Below are 24,083 nucleotides of genomic sequence, written 5' to 3' on the forward strand. Positions count from 1 at the left end.
ACAATAAGGGAATTTTACTTTACTTGGCTGAACTTTGTTTTTACAACTTTGGATTTGTTTTTTATTATTTATTGCTTTTGTCAGTGTTTAGTTTTATTGAAAAATAATTTTATGCATAGAAATTATATTTACAATTTTTTTTTTCAGTAAAAAAATTATTATAAAATATTTTTTTAAAATTCCATTTTTAAAAAAAACTTAAAAAACTCTAAGCGCAATTTTTAAAAAAAATTTTTTTAGTTGTAATTTAATTAATAAAAAAAAAATCCAAAATTTTTAGACGTCTGCTAACTTCAGTGTCATTTAATAAAGCTTATTAAATTTACCAAATTTTTTTATTAGTGCAAAGAAATTCAAAATTATAATTTAAAAAATTTTATTTTGATTGAAGAAATTTTAAATTTTTTGCCAAAAAATTTTCTAGATAAAAAATAAAAATAATAATTATTAATATTATTATTATTATCATACTGTAGAAAAACAAGATATCTTCATAATTAATTACATGGACATCAGACATGACATAAGTCGAGTAGATTAGTGAAAGTTGCGGTAAATATGTACTAAGAAATTCAGAAAGACTCTTAATTATATTTATTATTTAGATGGGCTGAATTGCTTCATTCAAATAGTCGTTCTATTGTAACTGTTTTCATTCTTAGGAAAACTTTTTAGATTTTTGTAATGAAAAAAATTGTCGCGGTAAAATATTTTAAGATTTTTTATGATTAATTTTAAGATTAATACCGAATTTGAAATTTTTAAATTATTTTTAACTAATAATTTTTTAGCAAATGTTTTTCATAATTAAAAAAATTAATTTGTAAATAAAAAAAATAAAGAAAAGTAATAAAGACAAAAATTTTACAGTAGTTATTAAAACGATAAAAATTGAGAAATTATTAAAATATTAATCAATTAATTTTTTTTTTTTTTTTTTTAAATATATTTTTATGCAAAACATAAAAATATTTAATGAAAATTAATTTAGGAAATAATTGATTGTTTTTAGAATTTTTGTTAACAAATAAAATATGGCAAAAAAAATTTTTTTTAAATTTAACATTTAAAAATTTTTTTTAAATAATTTAATTTTTAAATAAAATTGAAAATTAATCAGGTGGACAGCTAACTTTGATGTCATAAATATTTAAAATTATTGCATTATTTTTAAATCGTTAATCAAACGTTAAAATTTACAAATTCATAAAAAATATTTTTATTTTAAAATTATGATAATTTTTTTATTTTTTAGTTTTTTATGCTCTTAAAAAAATAATAAAAACTTAGCATAGCACTCTAAAAATTTTTTATGAGTTTTTTAGACTTTAAAATTGTAAAATGTAATTCAAAAAATTTTTTTATAATTTTTAAAAATTCTTCAATTAAAAATACAAAAATTTGAATATTAATTTTTTACATTCAGATAATTTTTAGGAAAGTATTTTTAAAAACTTGACAGTTTTTACTATCAATAATTTGTTGAAAATAAATTAAGCAGATATTTAATAATTTTTTTTAACAAATAAATTAGGAAAAAAAATTGACATTTAGAAATTTAAAAAAAAAAAATAAAAATACAATTTTTTTGAAGAAATTTATTTGTTAAAAAAAATAAAAAAATTGTCAAGTGACAGCTAGAACTAAAAAATTTTTTTTAAAAATTACACTTATAATTTTAAAAATTTTTTACAAATGTAATTTTTTTGCGTTACAATTTTTTCAATAAAAAAAAATTTTTTTATTTTTAAATTTCAACTAATTTAATAAAAATAAAATTTCAAAAAAAATAATTTTGTCTATAAATTTTCAAATTAAAAATAAAAAAAAAATTATATTTTTTTTTTAGAACAAAAACAAAAAAACCGGTGAGTTTTTTTTTCTGCATAAAAATTCCTGGTAAGCAATTATGAATTGCAATAAACAAAGCGGCGGTAATTAAAATTATAAATATCAGTATGAACATGCTGATAAGACGCACGCGATAATCGATTGCTCGAGTGATCTGAAAATAAGTGTAAAATGTTCGGTAAAAAAAAAAAAAACGCATAACATACCGCCCGCAATAAATCCTCGGAATTAATAACCACTCACATAAATAAAAACTTAATAATATAATCCACAACATAACCCGCGTATAAAAATTTATGCGCCATATTGTTTACTTGCCAAATGCCAACTGGTGTCCGCTGGTGTCAGTACACTACCGCCACTCTTGACCAACTGACGACTTAAATAATTCCAGTTACCGCCTTTATGATTTCAAACGCCTTAAGCCAAGTTTCTATTTTATGCTTGTGCGCATGCGCACATAAAAATATTAATTTATCGCACTTTTAATTTTTTTTTTTAGTTAATAATGTGTCAAACTTTGGTTTAAAAAAAAAACTTATTGTTATTTAAAAAAAAAAATTCATTAAAAATACTTTTAATTAATTATTTTAATTAATTATCTGCTAAATTAATTTTCATTTAACAACTACATTTTGAATTTTTAAATTTCCCCGCCGCCACCTACCGTCGCAGTTTAAAAACACAAAAAAACAGAATCATCACATTGACCAATAAATTCTAACCTATTTATTTGTTTACTTGATCTTTTCTACTGTTAATTATTTTTTATTAATCAAAAATTATATTTTATTATAAATTAATCCTAGAAAATGTCGAGCCTTTTTGGTGAAGTAGTCTATCCCAGTTCTCGAGCATTTTGGTCCGAAGAAGATGATGATACTCAGGAAAATATTGATAATTCATCGTAAGTAATTATTATTCAATTTAATTCACCGAAAATTTTTTCACGATAATTAATTAAGAAACATTTCATAATTTTTTTTATCAAATTGCTCAAAATTTTGAAAAATAAAAAATGTTATTTTTTTTAAATTAATTTATTTGTAATAAAAAAATTTGTTCTAAAGAATTATTTATAAAAAATAGCATTTTTTATTTTTTTCAATTTCTAAAAAAAAAATTTATATTTTTTATAATTTATTCGTTACAAAAATTATTAAAATTATCTTAATATTTTTTTTTTGCTTTCAGAATTTTCAAAATTGACATTAAGGATATTACAACTATAAATTCTTTAATTGTCATCGAAACTGATTTATTGACAGGTAAATTTTTTATTTATAACAATTGTAATTTTGAATTACAATTTATATTTTCAGAAACTTGCAAATAAAACATAAAAATTAAAACGTACTTTTAGTAAAAATTGCTAATTACAATTAATTTATTTAATTGCAGATTTTATTAAGGAAAGTGTATTAAATAAATCAGAAATAGTGGGTACAATTACAAGACCGTCTGCTAGTGGATGCACATCAACTCTTTACGCACTGACAGGTGATATTTATATTTTGTTAGTTGGAGCTGTTGATTTAGCGACTTCTGGAGTTTTTGTTGATGCAGTAAGATATTTTAATCAATTATTATTGATATTATTGTTATTATTATTATTATTATTAATAAAATAAATGCATTTACCTTTAGGCACGTGATTAATTATCAGTGACTTTAATGTTTTTTTATTCTAAAAAAAAAAAATTCTTTTCTAGATTTCAGGACTGCTGGAAAAAGCAAAAGACATTGTAGCGCTAACGTCAAATCATGTGTCGCAGTTGAAAACTAAAATTAATGAAGAAAGTCCGTCTTTTTTGCGTTTATTAAGCACCAAGAAAGCTAAAGATGTTATGAAAGATGTCCCCAGGTTGAACCAGCCGAATATTGTATCTGGAGTTGCAGCTGGCGGTAATAATAAAAAAAAGAATAGAACGAGAAAATTTATTTTATTGTAAAAAAAGCGAGGGTGTTTGATTAAATTTATGTAAATATTTTATTGGCAGAAAATTTTAAAAGTAAGTTATTAAAAAAATATCTTAAAAAGCACCCACGATTTTTTACAATAAAATTAATTTTTTGTTAATCATTCTACTCTTATTTAAAACTTATTCAAAATTATTTTCTACTTTTTAGTTTGGTTTGCGATTAAACCGTAATTTTAACTTTTTTAAACTGTAATTTATTTCCAAGTTTTTTTTAGGATAATTAAAAACCAAAAGCGTTAGATTGTAATATTTAACTTAATTAAAAGAAGATAAATATTTACTGTAATTTTATGAAAGGTGTATGTTTAAACTGTTAAATTAGTCAATTTTTTATCCTGACGATCCTGGTGAGGACTCTAGAATATAGTTATCAAAGTATTGTATTGTAATCGGTCCTTGATGCGTTTGCAAATTTAAAAATTAATCAGACGTCTTAAAGTCGGTAAAAATAACGTCGAAAGATTTAATTAAATAGACACACAGTTAGACTGATTAAAAAATAAAGTTGATTAAAGAGAAAAAATGTTGAACCAAAAAAACTAATTTTTAAGAGTTTCATCATCTTGAATAAAAAATAAAAATTCTTTAATCAAGTAAAATAAACTCAACTATTTTTTGTTAAAGAATTTTTCTGGTTGATTCAAGGCAAATTCTTAAGAATTATTTTTTTGGTTCAAAATTTTTTCTCTTTATTAATTTTATTATTATGACCATGAAATTAACACTTGATAACTATCAGGATTTTTTTTACAAATAAATTGTGAAAGAAAAAATTTATAGAAACTGTAAATTCATTTTTTTAAAAATGATTTTCTACAATTAATTGATACTGAAAGACATAATACTGAAGTTAGCGGTCAGCTGTCAATTTTAAAAATTTTTTTAACGAACCAATTACAATAAAAAAATCCTTATAAAAATTTTCACTTGTAATTTTTATTAATTTTTACATGTGAAACTTTTTAATTAATTTTTTTTTTCTTATTTAAGACTAAATTATAATAATAATTGTTTCAGTAATCTCCTACGCAGAGGTGATGAACAAGTCAGGAGTTTTATACATTATTTACCTGGACAGTTTCTCCTTGGATTCATCAACAGCCTCTCCACTGCTAAAATTGCTGCCGAATTTGACCAAGAGCAGCCTGCCCTTATTATCGCCCTCCTTCTCTTCATTTAATAAAGGCAACCTGTATATGTACTTTAAATCTCTTTATTCCAGTCTCAACAATCCATATCAAAAACTTACAATTACATTTACAATAATAATAATAATAATAATAAAATTAAAAATTAAAACTACAACCTGAAGCAGATGCCTTCGACAACAACCTTCTTACCAACAAGTTCATCGTCCAGGTTGCTGACGTAGCTCTTAGCAACAGAATCACCAGAGCCCATGTACCCAAGAATCATCGAGTTGGTTGAGTGCGTCCAGAAAAGGTCACCAATAGCTTCTCCAGCGCAGTACCTGAGAGCTAGTCCGCCCCCTAGCTTAGAGTCCAGTCCGTCGAGGAATTCGGACTCCAGGAACCGACTCTTCATGGTCTCGTGTAACCTGGGGACGTGGTCCGTCGACCCGGTGACGGCTTCCGCGATCGTCCTGGCTAGAGTCGTCCTTATTAAGTGCTCTCCGCACCCGCTGGTGCTTGAGGCTACTGAACAGGCTCCGTTATGAGCCCACACTCCGCAGCCCCAAATTCCCGCCTGGCCTACCCGCCCAGGGTACTTCAGGATTATTCCTCCGCTGGAACATGCTGCTGCGACGTTTCCGTAAGCGTCCACACATACTGCTCCTACGGTGTCCATTCGACGCTTGGAAATTTTTGATGCTGAAACCTGGTAGAGGTTGGATTATTATTTTTTTATTTATTTATTTATTTTTTTTTTTTTTTTGAGTAAAATTAAGACATCTGATTATTTGCAGATTTTTTTTCAACATAAAATTATAACTAAAAAAATTTTTATATGAATTTTTAAAAATTTTATAAATTCAATTTTTTAAAAATAATTTTATTTATTATTTAATTTCAATGCTAAGGTAGTATAGCCAATTGGCAAAAGTATGAAAAAAAAAAAATAGTATAATAAAGTACAAATATAACATTTTTAATTTTAGATTTAAAAAAAAAAAAAGAAAAATCTTTTTCTTAAATTTGGACAAAAAAATATTTTTTAAAAATTGCACTTACAGTTTTTTACAAATTAAATTTTAAAAAAATATTTTATTATAATTTTTTCAATGAAAAAAAATTTCTAAAAATTTTGAAATGTCAGCTAACTTCATTTTCAAACAAAAAAATATTTTTAAAAAATTCAACTTAGAGTTTTTTAAGTTTTTTTAATTTTTTTTTAATTTTTTACAAATGAAATTTTTTTAAAAATATTTTATAATAATTTTTTAATGAAAAAAAAAATTCTAAAAATTTTTAGATGTCGGCTAAATCAATTTTCATAAAAAATTATCAAAAATAAAATTAATCTACTGACCTCTGAGACCTGGTCGTCAAGCTTCCGCTTATAATGATGATAAATCTTCCTAGCCTTAGAAGAAATCAGCTCTTCAGCAGGAAGCGTCGCAATTCCCATCTCCGAGGCCCAGACTTGAGCCCCAGGACCAACGAGGACACTAGGAGGAACTCTTCCGTAGCTAATTTTGCTGCTTTGGTGCTCGCAGAGGCGCTTCGCCAGAGAAACCGGGTTCTTGATCCCGCTGACCGCTCCCACGGCCCCAAAGGAGAGCTTGTTCCCGTCCATCACACTCGCGTCGCACTCCACGTCTCCGTTCAGGGTCAAGTTTGATCCGAACCCGGCGTTTGTTAACGAGGAGTCCTCCAGGATAGTCGTCGCCTCGACGACGGCATCCAGGGACCGTCCGCCGAGCTTCAGGTTCTCTATTCCGGTTTTGCAAGCGTCACGGCACAATTTCTGGTACTTTTTTTTCAAGGAGTCCGAGTGGTGGCCCGCTCCGACGTGGACGGCTATAAATCCGTTGCTCGTCATTAGAAATTTTGTATATTTAATAGTTTTATTTTTTCTACACTGTTATTTGTTTTTTTTTGTTCACTTTGACGTTTTTTTTTTTTTTTTTGTCAGTCACTTTGTTTATGTTTGGCTCAGCTGCGAGTCACGTGACTTAAGGCTAGTTTTCATGTAAATTTATTGTAATACTAAAGAGCCGACATTTTTAATTTTTTTTTCAAATTTATTCCAAACCATTTTTTAAAAATTGTACTTATTTTTCAAATTTTTTTTTAATTTTTATTTTTGTAAATTTAAAATTTATAAATTATTTTTTCTTATTTTTTTATAATAATTTTTTTAATGAAAAAAAATTCTAAAAATTTTTAAATGTCAGTTAACTTAATTTTCAAAAATTAATTATTATTATTTTTAAAATTAAATAATTAATAATAATAATAATCATTTTTTATAATTTTTACTATTATTATCAAGTCTTTTTTCAAATTCTCTTTTGATGCATTTAAAAAAATTTTTCTTGATTGAAATAACTAATTTATTATTATTATTATTATTATTATTATTATTATTATTATTATTATTATTATTATTATTATAAAAATTAATTTTTATCAATTATTATTTTAAATTTAATATTTAAAATTTTTTTTTTAATTTCCCGCCTTTTTTAAACCCGCCATTTTTCTAATCAGCTGATTTGTGTTTACCAAACAAAACGCGTGTCAGATGAAAAATAAAAAAAAAAAAATGGTATCACTAGTATCAAAAATTGAATTTAATGAATTTTGTAATTTATTAGAAGAAATTTTATCAGCTTCACCAAAAAATAAAATTAAAATCTTGACAGATTTTTTGAATAACTGGCGGGAGATTGGAAAAAAATTAAAAGATGAAAATCCTGATGCGGTAAATTATTTTTATTAATTTTTATGCATGCATTTTAATAATAATAATAATAATAATAATTTTATAAGTTTTATAATTTTTTTTCAGGATATTTCGCTATTTCCAATAATGAGATTACTATTGTCAACAAAAGACCATGAACGCGGGCCATATGGTTTAAAAGAAAAATCCTTGGGAATTTTATATGTCAGAGTTTTTTGTCTTGGTAATTCTGATGATGCTAAACAAATTATTAATTACAGGTATTGTAAATTATTATTTACATTGTTAAAAAAAAAAAAAATTGGTTTTATATTTCTTCACTTTACAGGGAACCAACGGAACAAAAAACGCCATCTTGCGGTGACTTGGCAGGAAAAATCTACTGGATCTTAAAACGCCGTCAAAGTAAAAACATCTGCAAGCTATCAATCGAGCAGATAAATTCCCTCCTCGATAAAATTGCAGAAAAAAATCGGCAGAATAAAAGCAAAGATCCCGAGTTTATTCGCATAGCCCAGCAATGCAGCGCATTGGAAATAAAATGGCTGACGCGAATTATTTTAAAGTCCATCAGAATAGGGTTAGGAGAAAAGCAAATTTTACATGGTAAGCTATAATTTTCTGGTACTGTATTTAATATACATCTAACAATTTAAAAAATTTTGTGATTATTAAATTACAATGAAAAAAATTTTTGTAATCATTTGTTACAAAAATTCCAACAATCTTGTTTTTAAACAATACTTACCCACAACAGCCGATGATAAACGAAAGTTTCCGAAATTAACCGAATTATACAGTAACATAACCTCAATTGAAACAATGATTCTAACGCAAAATTAATTTAATAAATAACTTGCATGTTTTGTTTTAATTTTTTTTCTCTAATTTATTCTATAATTTGATCATAAATTTTTATTGAAAATAAATTATTGCAAGTTTTCTATTATAAAATACTAGAAATTAATTTGCGCGCGAAAATTTAAATTAAAAATTTTAATTAAAATTTTTTGAACCTAAATTCAAATTAAGTTTATTCCTTCAAAAATTTTCAGCTTACCACCCAGACGCAGAATCCCTCTTCGGCGAGCAATCGAATCTCCGCGAGGTCTGCGACACTCTCCATAACCTAAAATACCGCCCAAAAAAAACTTGCAACATCAGCGTGCTTTCTCCATTCAAACCGATGCTCCTCGAGCAATTCTATATCGAGCGAATCTCGGAGCTCTTCACCTTAACGCCATCTTACATAATCCAAACAAAATTCGACGGCGAAAGGAGCCAGCTGCACATGTCTAACGGCAAGTTCAAGTACTACACTCGCCACGGCTATGACATAACCAACCACCCAAGTTTCGGGGATTCCCCGGTTTTAGGTAACCTAACTTCAAAAATTTCTTCCCTTTTAAATCCAGAATGCCGTTCAATAATCCTCGACGGCGAGCTAATGGGCTGGCACAAGGAAAAACTTTGCTTCGGTTCTAAAGGTATGAACTTCGACGTTAAAAAACTAACCTCCAAAAGCGTCCATCAGCCATGTTTGATGGCCTTCGACATTGTTTTATACAACGAGAAGCTATTGGTTGAATTACCGCTAAAAGAACGATTGAAAATTTTAGAGGGCGCTTTTACGCCGCAAGATGGCGTCTTGATGCGCAGTAAAAACACTCTAGTGACTTCAGATGGCCAAATCCGGGAAATTTTTAATAAAAGTCTTGATAATTACGACGAAGGGATAGTCGTAAAAGATTCTTTAGGAATTTACAAGCCGAATTCCCGCAAGGGTAACAAATGGTTTAAAATAAAAGCAGAATATTCGGACAATTTAGTAGAAGACATAGATTTATTAATAATTGGAGGTTATTACGGACAAGGTAAGTTCTCAGGAATGTACAACAGTTTCCTGGTGGCGCTAGTAGTCCCCGGAGCTAGTGAAGAAACAAGCAAGTTCAAATCCGTCGTTGGAGTGAGTTCTGGGATTCCCTGGGATAAACTTAGAGAGTTAAACGCTAAGTTTGCGGAATGTTGGACTAAAGAGCGGCCATCTTGTGTGGTAGGGCCCAATAAGGACCCGCCGGACTCATGGCTGCCTCCGGAGAAGTCTTTGGTGCTCCAGATCAGAGCCAGTGAGTTGATTAAATGCAAAAATCAACCCACGGGGTATACTTTGAGGTTTCCGAGAGTGACGAAGGTTAGGGAAGACAAACCTTGGCACGACGCTTGCACGATTACGGAATTCAAGAACTTGATCAAGCACCGCGGAGTCGTTAACAAGCTCACCAAGAGGCATGCTACTGAAGAAGATCAAAAATGTCGGCCGCCCGCCAAGCGGAGAGACACTGAAGCTAAATTTATCAAGAGTGTCAAGATGGACGAGAAACACTTTGGGGTTAGGGCGGCTGATGTTCAGCGCAAGACCCGATTGATGGAAGGGAAGGAGTTCTGTGTTATCAACGGAGATTCTACAGTCGGTAAGGAAGCTTTGGAGCGGATTTTACTGGAGCATTCCGCGAAGATTGTTCAGAACCCGGGAAGAAATACTTTTTGTGTCTTGATAGGAGATGAAACAATTTTAAAGGCAAGGAATTTAATTGAGTGCGCTAAGTATGATGTTGCTAAAATTTCCTGGGTTACTAGAGCAACTGAGGAACAAAATTTGGGTAAGTTGGTCGAGTTTTTTCCATGGGAAATGCTGGCGATGCGCCGAAAAACCAGAGACAGGTTGAAGGTTATGTTTGATGAATACTGGGACGGATTTTACGTCGACGCTGATTTGGAAAGTCTCAAGCGTTCTTTAGAAAGAGCGCAGGATCTTGATGATTCTAGAGAGTTTGAAGAAGAAGACTATACAGAGTTAAAAGAAGAGTGCAAGGATTTGCAGGTTAGAGTCTTTGAGAATATTGTCGGCCATTTTATTGAAGATGATTGGCTGAAGAAACCTTTTTTGTTTTTAAGCGGGAAAATTTGTGAGGAAATTGATGGAAATACTACGCATGTTTTTGTGGGGGGAAATTGGGACAGAGAGAGTGTTTATAGGAAAATTAATCTGTCGGGGAAAAATTTTATTAAGGTGTTGGACAAAAAGTGGATTAGCGAATGCCTGGACAGAGGGCATTTGTTACCAGAAAATGATTATATTGTACAATAAGTATTTTTGTATGTTGATAAAAATACTTTTAATTAGTTTGGAGTTGCATGAATTATTGAGAGTAATTAAGATTTTTTTTGGGGAGTATAAAGAGAGCCATTCACTCTTTGTGCGGTCTGAGTAATTCAAAGAGACCGCAATAATTAACTTTGCGGGATTTGTTTGTATTATAACACGAGATTTAATATATTTTTTGAATTTTTGTAATTAATAAATTAGTTATAAGGTAAAAGCCCTAATTATTGACTGCCTGAATTATTTTTAAATATATTTAATTATGAGATAAATTTTTATTAAATTCTAAAAAAATTAATTTTCAAAATATTAAATATTAATTTTTAGCAGTCTAAAAATTTTTGATTTTTTTTTTAATTAAATTACAACTACAAAGATATTTATAAAAAAATTGCACTTGTAGTTTTTCAAGTTTTTTACATTTGAAATTTTTTTTTTTAATTATTTAATTGAAATTTTTTATTAAAAAAATTTCTAAAAATTTTTAAATGTCAGCTAACTTAATTTTCATACAAAAAAATATTTTTTAAAAATTGCGCTTAGAGTTTTTTAAGTTTTTAGCAAATGAAATTTTTAAAAAATATTTTATAATAATTTTTTTAATGAAAAAAAATTTTTTTTTAATTTTTAGATGTCGGCTAATTTATATTTCATAAAAAAATTATCAAAAATATAATTTATCTACTATGAAAATTAAGTTAGCCGACATTTAAAAATTTTAAGATTTTATTTTATTGAAAAATTATTAAAAAAAAAAAATTTCAATGTTTTTTTGTTAAAATTGAATAAATGAAAAAAAATCATTGCTTAAAAAAAAATGAAATAATTTTTTTGTTTTATAGTGTCAATAACTGAGACTTTTACCTTAATTATTTTTAAAAACTTACATTTATAATTTTTAAATCCCCTGTTGAACATTATTTTAATTTTTTTTTCAATAAGAAAAAATTTCAGTCAAAATTTTTTTATTTTTCATACTCTCAAAATAAAAAATAAAATAATTTTGAGCTTATAAATATTATTAATATTTCTTCACCAGAAACAAACCCAAATATTATTAATAGCCTAGTAAAGTAACACTTGTATATTAGTATCGAAATTTTCAGGGATTTGTACTCGAAAAATGTAAAACCCGTGCAAATTCTAAGGAGAGCCAGCCGAAGACGTTAAATAATGCAAAATGTTAAAGTGTGTCACAAGTCACCACACTAAATCATACTAAGGGTCTACTTATAGCCGTGTCACAGTCAAACAGTCAAATGAGACGTTTATTAATTGACTTTGAATATCTACTACGTTTCTTCCTCACACTCCCCTTTGCTTCTCTTTTTTATTTTGTTATTTTAAACTTGTTATTATTTTCCGCAACAGCATTTATTTCGCGACACTTCCTCTTGTTTTGTAACTTCACATCTCAAGTCACCAACGCAGTCCTCAAATCTAATTGAAATCCAAAATTAAATTTGCTTCCTCATTTATTAAACATTGTTAATAAATTACTTACACTTTCTTTCTTTTGCAGCCGCAGGGATATACAGAAGACTGCCTGTCAAAATTAAAAAAAAAATTTTTTAACTCTTAAAATTATATATTTTTTATAATACTCACCAGCGATGACACATACAGCGACTTCTTGATTTCCTAAACAAAAAAAAAATTGATATTAAAATTTTTCAAATTTTTTTATAAATTATTTTTTTTTTTTTTCAATAAAAAAAATTATAATAAAATTATGACATTTAAGTTAACTGTTGCTTAACAATTTTTTAATTTTATTTATTAAAAAAATTTGCTCTAAAAAATTATTTTTAATTTGAAAAATTGCATTTTCTAATTTTTAAAATTTCTACATGTTAAATTTTTTTTCTAATTTTTTTTTTGCCATTATTTATGTGCTATAAAATTTTTAAAATTATTAAACATATGCTAAATTAATTTTCATTATATTTATTAATCATTTGATTATTTTTTAATTTTATTTAACAAAAAAATTATTATTTAATTTTTTTTCGCCATAATTTATTTGTTAAAAAAAATTATAAAATATTAATTAAGTTAATTTTTATAAAAATTGATGATTAATAATTTTATTAATTAAAAAACTTACTCGTCTCCTCTTAAAACATGTCTTTTGTAATCTCTCTCAGCTGCTGCGCACAAGCATTCAATGCTTCTGAAAAATTTTAATTTTTATTAACCTAATTAATTATTTAATTTTATTAAACTTACTTTTCTTTTAAAAAACCACCATAGACAAAAATTATTGTGAATAAATTTAAGACAAATTTACTTATGAACCAAGAAACACTCGTAGTACAATGAGCCATTTTTTTAAACTGTCAATTTCGTTTTTACTTATTAAAAAATTAAATTTTTAAGTTAATTATTTTTTATGATACAGAAATTTGCTGTCAAATTTCAATGTTTTTTAATGTCAGTTAACTTCAGTTTCATTATTTTTATTAATATTTTTTTTATGAGTGTAAAAATTAGTTTTTTTTCGTAAAACAATTGAACTTGATAATATAGATAATTTTTTTTAAGAAAAAAATTTTTTTTTTAAATTCTTGACAATCTATTAAAAATCTAATCAGTAATTCAAAAATTTATGACGTTGACAAGCTGTCACTGAGTATCTTTCTTCCAAAAAAAATTTCTGTCAACAAGTAACTCTACCTAACTAACTTTTTTAAAACAAAAAAATTATTAAAAAAATTTTGCTAACAAAATTACAATAAAAAAAAACATTATTTACAAAGTATCAATTAAATTTTTCTTCTTAAAAAAGTAAAATTTGAAATAAAAAATATTTAAAGTATAAATAAACATGATATATATAAATTACCAAGATCGAAAGTTTACAAAAGAAGCAATCTTGTTTACGCAACCAAAGAGTTATATTGTTAACTTATTTAAACACCAAAGGATATCCGCTGGTGTATATTAACTAAGAAAAACAGTCGTCAACTAATATTAACCTTTGGCAACATGTATTAGCTCTTCAGTATTACTATAACTATAACTATCAAACCGAAACATTAACGAGCTCTTAAAGTCTAGTCAGTTAAAAGAATACCATTTGGTACCAGCTGTCAGTCTTATAAAGAATTTTCTCCCTTTTAAAACTGTTTCTCTTTATCAGCGAAGAGCATCAATAACCTAATATTGATAACTCGATTCTATTATTTCTTCTTTAGTAATCAAATCATAATTAATGATGATGATGATGATGATGATTACAATGACAAGAATCACGGATTGATTGAGAAGAAATGTTTTGTTGATTGATTGCAATAAATGTTGTGAAGAAGGCGGTTCTTATTTATGTTGGCGTGGCTTAGAGAGAATTCATCCAATGGCTTTTACTGTTTTAACACTAAAAATATACAAGAATAAGATAATGTGGAAGGAGAAGTTATACACTTGTTATTTACTTACCAAGTATTTAGAAGATTAACATCTCTTTAATTGTAAGGTACTGTTGTGGAACGACTGGAATTTATAAAAAATTTTTAAAAAGGTTTGTTTAATTGTGAGTGAAGTTATTAAAAAAAAAAAATAATAATAATTATTTATTATTATTATTAATAATGATAAAAATTTATTATGATCATTATCATCATCAATTATCATGAATATTAATAGCAGTCTTGCAGTCACTATGTGACTGTCGTGACTAGTAAACTATAAATAAATAAAATTTTGCTTTATTAAATGATGACATTAGTGAAATTGCACTATACTTTTTAAAATATTGACGTTTTTGAAGATATAAGCTCATCCCGATGTTACACTCATCAAGAGCTTTCATTTGAGTACCCACATGCATTTTCATATATTTTTCAAATATACATATATATATATAAAATATATAAATATATGAAAAATTGATGTGGGTACTCAAATGAAAGGTCTCGATGAGTGTATTGTCAGGGTGAGCTTATATTTTTAAAAATGTCAATAGTTGACAAGATACAAGGTCATTTTTCTCATTCTCTTAATATATTATTATTATTTTAATTTCATTGCTTAATTTTCAAAATATATATTAATGATGATAATAATAATAATAATAATAATAAAATATTAATAGTGATGGAAAAATGCAACGAATTAAAGATAGAACAAAGATTAAGAAGTCCCAAATGCGCAAGATGCAGGAACCATGGTATTATATCAAGTTTAAAAGGCCATAAGCGATCATGCAGGTGGAAAGACTGTAATTGTCCTTGCTGTTTGCTAGTCGTGGAAAGACAAAGAGTAATGGCAGCTCAAGTAGCCCTCAGAAGACAACAGCAAAGTCAGAATTTAAATTCCAATGGTAGTTTCTTCACTGGAAGTTTTAATTTTGCGGGCCAAAGTGTTGTGAGACGGCTGAAAAATTTCAAGAGTTTCCAGGTTACTAGCACAAGGATCAACTTGCAAAATTTTGATAATCAAAATTGTAAATATTACATACCTTTTCATTTCATCATTTTCCGAACTATTTTAAATGGCTGGATCTCTCCTGAAAAATGATATAAGTTTTAATATCTTGAAAAATTACAGTTCGTGATTCAATTTTCCGGTTGTCAAATGAAGAAAAGTACTCACCAACCCAAACCTGGACCAGTAACATACCTTCATCTGGAAGTAACTGCAACGAATCTTTGACCCAGTTGATAGAAACAAATGAGATGAACTACGAAGAGCAGATTAAGAGCGAAGAAAAACCAGCGCCTCGCATATCTTTCAGCGTCGAGTCAATTATTGGCTCGCGGTAGTTTGTTTATTATTTTAAAAATTTATTTATCTATTTACACTATTATAACTATACATATACACAATTTATAGTTGATAATTATTATTTATTACTTATCACTTATCACCTTCAAGAATCTTACTACGCTTCTTCATATATAAATTCATCTGAGAGTAATCTGTTAAAGTTGTGCGAATTATTTCGTAAAGTATATTTGGCCATTCTTTTTCCAGTGATTGTAATTTTTGGATTGCGTCAACTGTTTGATCAATATAATTTGATAAATGAATTTTACCTTTATGTCTCAATATTAAATCATCCTGTAATAAAAATAATTATTATTTTAATTTTAAAATATTAAATATTCTTTTAAATTTTATTTAAAAGATTTTTCTCAAAATAATTTTACTGATAAAAAATAATTTCCCAAAAAAAATATTTTATGTTTCATAAAATTATCCAAAAAATAAATTAATTTTTTTTTATTAATTAATTAATATTTTTTTTTAACAAGAGTAAAATTTTAAATATTTTTTTTTTGAACAAATTATTTTTTTTCAGTGTAAACTTAAAAAAATAATAAAAAAAAAAAAAAATACTTGGGTAACATTTCCACGTCTCCACTGTAATGCTTCCTTAGCAACAACATTCCTTAAAGCTGGATCGCTGTTGAATAAAAATTGTTTGGCAGTGATTTGTTCTCCATTGAGTCTCTGAACTTTTTCAAGGTGCAGTCGCTGCAACAAAGGCTGTAGCAATGTTTCTGGCAAAGACCACATCACAATATCAACCAATCCAGAGTATTCTTTGTTCGCAGCCTCAATTTCTCCCAGACTGACCTAAAAAGACTCACTCATTACATCAAATTCAAATTTTTCCCTTAAAAATAAAAAAATTCGACAGATAACATTTAAATATTTTGAAATTTCCCGCTTTTTTTTAAAACATTCAAAAATTTTGAAATTTCCCGCTTTTATTTTTAAATATTGTAATATTTTAAAATTATAACATTTGAATATTTAAAAATTTCCCATTTTTCTTGAAACATTATAATTTCATGATAATTGTTCATGTTTTTTAATTTTATACTAATTATTTCTTAAAATAACTAAGCAAAGGTAAAAAATAAATAAAAGAAACCAACCTCTTTACCATTGATGATTCTGAGGCCCCAGTGGGACAGCCTAAAAACAGCATAAACCCTCCAGTCCTTCGAAATAATCGGATTGCCCTCAGCTTCTATCTGAATACTCGTGAGCCCTTGAACTTCAGCCAGGGCACTCAGCTGTCCTAGATGACTAATATTAGTCTCCTTAAAAATAAAATGTTGCGCATTGGAGAACCTCATTTTCAATTTGTTCAAAACAGTAGCGACGCCGTTGAACTGAACATAGTTAAACTTGACGGTGTTAACATCATTGGCCTTCACTGAGTCCCAAGACCGGTCTATGTACCTCAAAGCACCTTGTCCGTAGACATTAAGACACCTTCCAACAATTTCCACCAAGTAATCGCCACCTAGATTAAAAAATCATCAAAAATCCAATTAAAAACAAATCCAGTATCTTTAAACTGACCTTGCTCTTTCTCTTTGGGCGCGTTGAACTGAACAGGAACAACAGGTGTAGCCACTGCTCTGTGCTTGACCCTAGCAGTGGCTGCTCGGTTGCTCTTGTAGCTCACAATCTTCTTCACCTGAGCGCTCCTAACTCTTCCTTTTTCATCATCCGAGTCCAATTCTTTGCTAGCCGTCGAACTCTGGCTGCTAAATTCCTCCCTGCTGTCCAAGCTGTTGGCCTTCTTCATCCCCGCCAGATTAATCTGCCGGTAGCTGAGCTGCCTCCTGGTGCTTCCTTGCACCAGGTTGTAAAAACTCTTGGAATCTGTCGCCAGTTGCAAGGAAAATTCATTTCTTCTCTCCTTTTTTTTTATTTCTTCATCACCGAAGCTGTAGATGTTCTTGGATTCTTCAGACTTTTGACTCCCTAAATTGAGATTTGTCTTTATCAAATGGTTCCTCAGCGCGCTTTTTAAGCTCTCGTGACTCTCCGAACTCTCCAGCTCACTTTCTGTTGTTTCGGTTTCATTTGAACCTTTTTCGCCATTCCTACAAAGCCAAAAAATTGGATAAAAATTTTTAATACAATTATTGTAATGCTGGACTATACTTGTTGAGCTGAATAAATTTTATATTAATATCTATAATAGTTTTTGTGTAAAAAAATAATTAATATTCGCTTTTTTTTGAGCTTTTTCTTCCCAAAATTTGCATTATTTTTATTTAAAAATTTATTTCTTCCCAATTTTATCAATATTTAAAATTTTATTAATATTTCACCAAAAATTCCTTTAATTTCTATCAAAATAACTCTTTTTAAACAAAATTCAATCCTAACCCAAAAAAATTTCTCATTTCTCCGGGGAATCCCAGATCTTGGCGCCATCTACCTTAAACTTTCTGAACTACATCCTGTATCTCCCAATAAAAACCCGTATTTACCCCTGGAGCGGGAAAAACCCATGAAAATAAAATTTTTACCCTTTTTTTTTTTGTTAATTCCATGATTGTATAATAATTAGCATTCATGATAATTAATTATGTATTAATTAAGTGCGTATTGAGCTAAATAAATTTTATATCAAACTCTATAATAGTTTCTATGTAAAAAAATAATAAATGTTTGCTTTTTTTCGAGTGCCGGAACCAAAATAATCACTTAAATAAAAAGTATAGTTATTATATTTAATAAAAATGACAAAAGTAAATTTAAAAAATTTTCTTACCGTGTATTGCTAATATTATCCTTGTTATTGACATTATTATTAACATTGAACCTGCAATTAGTAATATTATTAATAATCGGGACTAAAATCGGCGGCAGCTTAAAATCCAGCGCCAAATTCAGCTTCCCGGCGTCATTTCCTTGAAGATTATGCCTGGAATGAAACAAAGTATCAGTAGAGTTGCTCCTTCTTTTAAACTGGATCTTCTTAGCGTCTATCTTGTCGTTGTTGATGGAGGACAAGCTCCCAAAGCTCGGCTTCTGAGCGTGTCCCAAGGTAGAAGCTTCCTCGGCCTTGATCTTCACTGCGTCGAACTTGGTGCTGTTCTGCAGGTTCAGTCCACGGACACGCTCATTCTTAATGTTGCTGAGCTTGTTCGCGTTGGATGTTAAGCACTTGGTCTGGGACCGCAGAAGCTCCCAGTTTTTCTTCGCGTTTATTATCACTTCCTCGCGGCGGACGTTCACGCAGACCTGGGTGCTCAAGTCCAGAAACGCGGAGTTGGACTGCTCTTTGGTGAGTCGCCAGGCCATCGCTGCGCGACGGACTTGTTCGTTGATCTGCATTGTTGAGAGAACCTGCAGGTTTGGTAAGTACGAGACCAGGAAGGATATACAGTCTGCGTTTAAAGTTACTGGGTTGCCGTCGATTGTTATTTCCCGGATTTCTAGGGCTTTTGCTAGGCTACCCATGTCTTCGATTCTGAAAAATAAATTTTTTTTTTTAATTATTTTCGGGAAAAAATATAAAATTTAATAAAAGCTGAATTGTATATATTCAAATTTAAATTAAAATAAAAAATTCATCGGGTCTAATTTTTAAATTTGACTATATTTTTCAGTAAATTATTTACACTCTAAATTATTTTTAAATAAATGTTAAATTTACAGATAAAAAATTTACAGAATAAAAATAACTATCATATAAATTTTTATTAAATTCTAATTAATTAAAAAATTGGAAAAAATTACTGTCAGTTCAAAGAAAAAATACTAACATTTTTAGAAATTTTTTTTTCAAAAATTTCCACGGTGAAGAATAAATTAAACTTCACTAATAGATAAATAAGGAGTTTAACTATTAAATAACAATTAATTTTATGCATAATCTAATATTTTTTATTTAATATTGATGGCGAAAAAACTTCTTTAATTATTTAACCCAGAATTTTAATTCAAAACTAATTTTTTTCAGCTTTAACTTTGCGTACAACCTAAAAATTGCATAATTAATTTAATTGCAGTACTTACTTATGAATATCATTATTACTGAGGTACAATTTTTGCAACTGAGGAGTTTCACTAAACCCCAAGAGCTTCTTAATTTTATTCCTCTTCAAATTGAGCTCTTTAAGCGCAAGCAGCCCATGAAAATCATTGAACCCAATGACCTTGACATTGTTCCCCGCCAAATTCAAGACCTTCAAGGAGGACAAGTTCTCCAAGCCAGTGATCTGGACAATTTGGTTCCCGTGAAGATCCAGCACCTCAAGCTTAATCAGCGACCTCAGTCCCTCAATTTTTTTGACCCGGTTCTTCCCAATCAGGAGCACCCTCAAGTTCTCCAACGGAGCCAGGTCGTAGATCTTCTCGATTTGGTTGTCATACAGGTCCAGGAAGACCAGCTTAGTTAGCTGTGAAAAATTCTGGCCCTCTATTCTTGACAATAGGTTGTGCTGCAGAGACATCAGCCTCAATTTCGGCTCACCGACAATGTTAGGAAAACTAGTGAGGCCTCGTCGGTCCAGACAAATTCTGTCAGGATTTTTATCACGCTCTGCGGGAGTTCTTGATGCTACCACGGTGGTGGTTTTATACCCACTGTCACTGGTGGATTGCTGCTGTTGAAGAGCCACGACATCGCAGCCTCCGACTTCTGCATCATCGAATCCGTAAGTTGAGCTAGTTGGTCTAAAAATTTTATTTTTGATTTAAAAATTGGACTTTTTATTTTTTACTTAGAATTTACTCACGTCAAAGTACCATACGACCGCTTGGTGGTTAATTTACTGGGCGCAGGTGCACCAGGAAGCACTGGAAGCGCTGGAGCTATCGTGAAAAATTTAGTATCATCCTGATCACCTTCTTCACCATTTATTGTCGACGAAGTTACTGTCGCTGACTTTCCGCACAAATTGAATGACAATTTTTTTCCCTGGAAGAAAAAATATTATTAAAAAATTATAATAACTTTTTTTAAGCATTTAAGGAGAAACAAAATTTTAAAAATTTTAATAAGAAATCAATAACAATAAAAAAATTCTTCTAAAAATTTTCACTTGTAATTTTTATAAATTTTTCCATGTGGAATTTTTTAATTAAATTTTTTTTATAATAATTGCATTATTATAAAATTCTAAAATAATTTTTAATGTCTCCCAATTTCAATGTCATAATTTTCAGATGTTTGCTAATTTTTACACACCGAACGCCATTTTCAGGTACAATTTCAGTAACCATACGCTATCGCCACCTACCGGAACTTTTAAACACTAAAAATTAAAATCTTAAAAAATTCTAGAAATTCTAAAAAAAACTACAATGTACATTTTTTTAAAATAAAAATAAAAAAAAATTACAAAACAAAACAAAATTGAAAAATTATTATTAAAAAAATAATTTGTATTTATAAATTTGAAAAATAAATTTTTGTTAACAAAATTAATAAAAAAAATAGAGAAGAATTTCGCATTATAATTTTCTTTAAAAAAAAATGTTAAAAAAACGTAGTTACCTGTGATTTATTATTGCTAATTGGCATTACATAACCACCTTAATGTCTTGATCCAGTACTTCCTGAACAGCCAGTAAAAATCCACTAAAACTCAAAATCAATCGCCCGAGTATTAAATTTATATTTGTTTGTCATTGCGCTCTTGCTCTTGCTTCCTCTCTTTACAAACAATAATAATAATAATAAAAATAACAAAATTTATAAATATTTTTCACTATAGTCGTTAAAAATTTGTCCAATTTTTCGGCTCTGAGCATTGTTTTCTGAAACAAACAATAAAAAAATATATAAAATTACAAATATATATACTGAATATTTATAAATAAGTCTGTCGTTTATTTCACTTGTTTTTATGCTAATTACACTTACTATGTATAATTTGTTATGCGCGTTGTCAAAACAAAATTTTCGCGCGAAAAATTTGAAGTTTTTATTCTGCGCATGCGCAAGCGCGCGCATGCGCTTAGACGTTTGTAGGCTATACATGTGTATAAAATCTAAAAAAAAAAAAAATAATTAAACAGAGGTTATTGTTGTAATTAGTAACACAATTTTTTACAAATAATTAACAATGTTTTTATTAAACTTTTTACGGCAATTTAACAAGCCGACGATTAGTATCACTAGCACTAGTTTGATGTTAAAAAATAATTATGCTGTGGCAGGTAATGATTTTTTTATTATTTAGAGGTTATTAAATTTTATTTACATTAATTATTTATTTATTTTTAAAAAAATAAAAATTTTTATGTAGATAATTATTAATAGTGAAAAAAGTTATTTTATTATTGTGAGAAAAAAATTTTGATATTGAAATCAGCTGATAGACATTTTTTTTTTTTTGTTTAAAAATTATTATTTTTTTTTACAATCTTCTAATTTTTTTTTTTTTTTTTTTTTTTGATAATAATAATAAAAATGTCAAAATAAATTAAAAAAATTTTTTAATGTTAAAAAAAATTTTATGATTGCAAAAAATTTTTAATTAAAATTGTCAAAACTTTTTTTTCACTGTCAAAAAAATATTTTCATCAAATAATTTTCTAGAAAAAATTGTTTTGTTATTCTATCTTTAATTACTTTCAATAAAAAAAAAATTTGTTTGTTACAAAGTCAATTTTATGATAACACTAAAGTTGACAGACATTAAAAGTTTTTTTAGAATTTTGTAGCAATTAAATCATTAAAAAAAAAATTTAATTAAAAAGTTTCACATGTGAAAATTAATAAAAATTACAAGTGAAAATTTTTAGAAGCATTTTTTTATTATAATTGATTTGTTATAAAAATTTTTAAAATTGACAGCTGACCGCCAACTTCAGTATTATTTTGTGACACTGAAGTTGAGAGACATCTGATAATTTTTAGAATTTTTTTAGCTAACAAATTAAAGTAAGAAGATTTAATTTAAAAATAAATTAATCACCAAAAAATTTTTATAGCTGCTGCTTCGCTGGGAAAAGTAAAAAAAGGAAAAAAAGGAATGGGACCTGCCCCAAAAGTCCAGCTTCCTGTAGAAACTGACCCTCACCGACTAGTAAACTACGTCTGTGGTACAAATCTTCTAAAAGAAGGAGGTGAGGACGTAAAAATAAAACCCGACTCAGAGTACCCGGATTGGCTGTGGAACATCCACGTGGGCAAGCCCAAGACTCTGGAAGAGCTGGACCCGAACACCAAAGCCTACTGGAGGAAGCTCCGCAAGCAGGCGATTAGGCTCAACAACCAGAGACTAAAACACAAAACTTTGGGTCCATTCTAAAACAAAGTCTTATTTAATTGAATTGTTAACTCGATTTTTCTAAAATAAATACTGGATTAATTGTAATTATTTGTGTGCTTTGATAACTTGTTAGTCATTGCCATTGCCATCGTTACTCATTGCCTTGAGTTTTTAATAGGCTTACGTTTTGATAAGAGTAATTACATATTAATTGTTGTAATATTTAATTTGTAAATAAGGGTGTCGGCGATAGAATTGTTTATGGATAAATGGATTAAGATAATTTTAATGATGAGATGTTAATCGCTCTAAAGAGATCATTTATGTAATTTCTTAGAAATGGGTTATTTTTTAGAAGAAGCTTAGTTTGGGTATTCCCACTAAAAATTCAAAATTTGGCCAGAAGTGCCCGATTAAATCTGCTGTTAAAAATTCTATGAAAATTAAATAAATTCTCTCACCACAAAATATCTCAGGAAATGTCCAAATACAGCTCTTAGATAAATATCAAAGATCATTACATTCAAATAGAACTGAATTAATGTGATTCTAATTTTTTGACAAATAATTTTTTTGTCTCTCGTAAAAAATAATTTTTTTTTTTTTTTGAATAAAAAGTATCCTATGTTACTTCTAAAACCTTAAAAAATATGTGTACAAAGTTTTATGATAATCAGTTAAATAGTTTTCGCGTGAAAGCGTAACAAAAAAAATTACATTCACATTTATAATATTAGTCCGTTAATAAATAATTATTATTATTATTGCTTAATTTTCAAAATATATATTAATATCAATAGTAATAATAATAATCCCTGAGACAATATTATATTAAAAATAATCTTAATTTAATATCTTCTTCAAATTAAAAGAAAATTTTTTCAGTAAAATACTTAAAAAACTATTCTTTCTAAATTAAATTTAAAAATATCACATTTAAAAAAATATCTAATTTTCAAAATATATATTAATATCAATAATAATGATAATAATAATAATAATAATAATAATAATAATAATAATAATAATAATAATAATAATAATAATAATAATAATAATAATTATGCGTAATTATGCGTAATTATGCCGCTCATCTTCGGCGAAATAGAAGATCGCTTGTGCCGGACAGAAGGCAGTCTAATAGACTTTCCTTTCCGGCGCAACTACACCAAGAGCGACGCCGTTCCTCCTTGGACAACAACAATCCCTTTGTAGGACGGCAAGTAAGTATATCTA

The 24,083-nt window shown here is 28.0% G+C and overlaps 7 protein-coding genes across 10 annotated transcripts; 4 read left to right on the forward strand and 3 right to left on the reverse strand.

The window, feature by feature from the left end:
• The first annotated feature begins 2,575 nt into the window (after positions 1 to 2,575).
• Positions 2,576 to 5,143, forward strand: Psmg1 (Proteasome assembly chaperone 1). Its single transcript, XM_074259775.1, has 5 exons — positions 2,576 to 2,758; positions 3,046 to 3,119; positions 3,253 to 3,416; positions 3,564 to 3,756; positions 4,851 to 5,143. The coding sequence occupies exons 1-5, from the start codon at positions 2,664 to 2,666 to the stop codon at positions 5,141 to 5,143; spliced, it is 819 nt and encodes a 272-aa protein (XP_074115876.1). The 5' UTR covers positions 2,576 to 2,663.
• Tasp1 (Taspase 1) lies at positions 5,029 to 6,928 on the reverse strand. Its single transcript, XM_074259774.1, has 2 exons — positions 6,324 to 6,928; positions 5,029 to 5,672 (listed from the first exon to the last, which is right to left on the reverse strand). The coding sequence occupies exons 1-2, from the start codon at positions 6,834 to 6,836 to the stop codon at positions 5,133 to 5,135; spliced, it is 1,053 nt and encodes a 350-aa protein (XP_074115875.1). The 5' UTR covers positions 6,837 to 6,928; the 3' UTR covers positions 5,029 to 5,132.
• A 604-nt stretch (positions 6,929 to 7,532) lies between these two features.
• Positions 7,533 to 12,509, forward strand: Dnalig4 (DNA ligase 4). 3 transcript variants are annotated; one of them, XM_074259309.1, is made up of 5 exons: positions 7,533 to 7,721; positions 7,809 to 7,963; positions 8,032 to 8,309; positions 8,759 to 10,584; positions 12,389 to 12,509. In XM_074259309.1, the coding sequence occupies exons 1-5, from the start codon at positions 7,542 to 7,544 to the stop codon at positions 12,446 to 12,448; spliced, it is 2,499 nt and encodes an 832-aa protein (XP_074115410.1). In that variant the 5' UTR covers positions 7,533 to 7,541; the 3' UTR covers positions 12,449 to 12,509. The 3 variants fall into 3 exon arrangements, with proteins under 3 accessions (XP_074115410.1, XP_074115411.1, XP_074115409.1); XM_074259310.1 differs by having other exon boundaries at positions 8,759 to 10,363; positions 12,389 to 12,502; XM_074259308.1 differs by lacking the exon at positions 12,389 to 12,509 and having other exon boundaries at positions 8,759 to 11,235.
• LOC141538048 (uncharacterized) lies at positions 11,576 to 13,332 on the reverse strand. Its single transcript, XM_074259315.1, has 5 exons — positions 13,096 to 13,332; positions 12,974 to 13,039; positions 12,475 to 12,507; positions 12,371 to 12,412; positions 11,576 to 12,306 (listed from the first exon to the last, which is right to left on the reverse strand). The coding sequence occupies exons 1-5, from the start codon at positions 13,191 to 13,193 to the stop codon at positions 12,222 to 12,224; spliced, it is 324 nt and encodes a 107-aa protein (XP_074115416.1). The 5' UTR covers positions 13,194 to 13,332; the 3' UTR covers positions 11,576 to 12,221.
• Positions 13,333 to 14,073: 741 nt separating this feature from the next.
• LOC141538046 (uncharacterized) lies at positions 14,074 to 15,629 on the forward strand. 2 transcript variants are annotated; one of them, XM_074259312.1, is made up of 3 exons: positions 14,074 to 14,386; positions 14,960 to 15,310; positions 15,415 to 15,629. In XM_074259312.1, exons 2-3 carry the CDS (start codon positions 14,962 to 14,964, stop codon positions 15,627 to 15,629), a joined length of 564 nt encoding a protein of 187 aa, XP_074115413.1. In that variant the 5' UTR covers positions 14,074 to 14,386; positions 14,960 to 14,961. The 2 variants fall into 2 exon arrangements, with proteins under 2 accessions (XP_074115413.1, XP_074115414.1); XM_074259313.1 differs by lacking the exon at positions 14,074 to 14,386 and having other exon boundaries at positions 14,408 to 15,310.
• A 94-nt stretch (positions 15,630 to 15,723) lies between these two features.
• LOC141538043 (uncharacterized) lies at positions 15,724 to 21,635 on the reverse strand. Its single transcript, XM_074259307.1, has 9 exons — positions 21,494 to 21,635; positions 21,125 to 21,387; positions 20,364 to 20,545; positions 19,642 to 20,301; positions 18,392 to 19,093; positions 17,185 to 17,714; positions 16,752 to 17,125; positions 16,207 to 16,446; positions 15,724 to 15,927 (listed from the first exon to the last, which is right to left on the reverse strand). The coding sequence occupies exons 2-9, from the start codon at positions 21,149 to 21,151 to the stop codon at positions 15,724 to 15,726; spliced, it is 2,919 nt and encodes a 972-aa protein (XP_074115408.1). The 5' UTR covers positions 21,152 to 21,387; positions 21,494 to 21,635.
• On the forward strand, positions 21,623 to 22,952 carry Mrpl54 (mitochondrial ribosomal protein L54). The gene is made up of 2 exons (XM_074259314.1): positions 21,623 to 21,789; positions 22,567 to 22,952. Exons 1-2 carry the CDS (start codon positions 21,696 to 21,698, stop codon positions 22,884 to 22,886), a joined length of 414 nt encoding a protein of 137 aa, XP_074115415.1. The 5' UTR covers positions 21,623 to 21,695; the 3' UTR covers positions 22,887 to 22,952.
• Positions 22,953 to 24,083: the final 1,131 nt, after the last annotated feature.

Source organism: Cotesia typhae, unplaced genomic scaffold, assembly GCF_013202065.1.
Source record: "Cotesia typhae breed Kobodo isofemale line unplaced genomic scaffold, CoteBio_Ctyphae contig_20, whole genome shotgun sequence".
Taxonomy (NCBI): Eukaryota; Metazoa; Arthropoda; class Insecta; order Hymenoptera; family Braconidae; genus Cotesia; species Cotesia typhae.

Coding starts and splice junctions, on each gene's coding strand:
- Psmg1 (XM_074259775.1), top strand. CDS start 2,664: ATGTCGAGCCTTTTTGGTGAAGTAGTCTATCCCAGTTCTCGAGCATTT. Junction 3,417..3,563: donor CTGGAGTTTTTGTTGATGCA/GTAAGATATTTT, acceptor ATTCTTTTCTAG/ATTTCAGGACTGCTGGAAAA. Junction 3,757..4,850: donor ATCTGGAGTTGCAGCTGGCG/GTAATAATAAAA, acceptor TAATTGTTTCAG/TAATCTCCTACGCAGAGGTG.
- Tasp1 (XM_074259774.1), bottom strand. CDS start 6,836: ATGACGAGCAACGGATTTATAGCCGTCCACGTCGGAGCGGGCCACCAC. Junction 5,673..6,323: donor TTGACGACCAGGTCTCAGAG/GTCAGTAGATTA, acceptor AACCTCTACCAG/GTTTCAGCATCAAAAATTTC.
- Dnalig4 (XM_074259308.1), top strand. CDS start 7,542: ATGAAAAATAAAAAAAAAAAAATGGTATCACTAGTATCAAAAATTGAA. Junction 7,722..7,808: donor AAGATGAAAATCCTGATGCG/GTAAATTATTTT, acceptor ATTTTTTTTCAG/GATATTTCGCTATTTCCAAT. Junction 7,964..8,031: donor AAACAAATTATTAATTACAG/GTATTGTAAATT, acceptor TTCACTTTACAG/GGAACCAACGGAACAAAAAA.
- LOC141538048 (XM_074259315.1), bottom strand. CDS start 13,193: ATGGCTCATTGTACTACGAGTGTTTCTTGGTTCATAAGTAAATTTGTC. Junction 13,040..13,095: donor GGTGGTTTTTTAAAAGAAAA/GTAAGTTTAATA, acceptor AAAATTTTTCAG/AAGCATTGAATGCTTGTGCG. Junction 12,307..12,370: donor GGCTGCAAAAGAAAGAAAGT/GTAAGTAATTTA, acceptor GATTTCAATTAG/ATTTGAGGACTGCGTTGGTG.
- LOC141538046 (XM_074259312.1), top strand. CDS start 14,962: ATGGAAAAATGCAACGAATTAAAGATAGAACAAAGATTAAGAAGTCCC. Junction 15,311..15,414: donor AAATTTTGATAATCAAAATT/GTAAATATTACA, acceptor GAAAAATTACAG/TTCGTGATTCAATTTTCCGG.
- LOC141538043 (XM_074259307.1), bottom strand. CDS start 21,151: ATGCCAATTAGCAATAATAAATCACAG. Junction 20,546..21,124: donor TTAGCAATAATAAATCACAG/GTAACTACGTTT, acceptor TTTTTCTTCCAG/GGAAAAAAATTGTCATTCAA. Junction 15,928..16,206: donor GACGTGGAAATGTTACCCAA/GTATTTTTTTTT, acceptor TTTTTATTACAG/GATGATTTAATATTGAGACA.
- Mrpl54 (XM_074259314.1), top strand. CDS start 21,696: ATGTTTTTATTAAACTTTTTACGGCAATTTAACAAGCCGACGATTAGT. Junction 21,790..22,566: donor AAATAATTATGCTGTGGCAG/GTAATGATTTTT, acceptor AAATTTTTATAG/CTGCTGCTTCGCTGGGAAAA.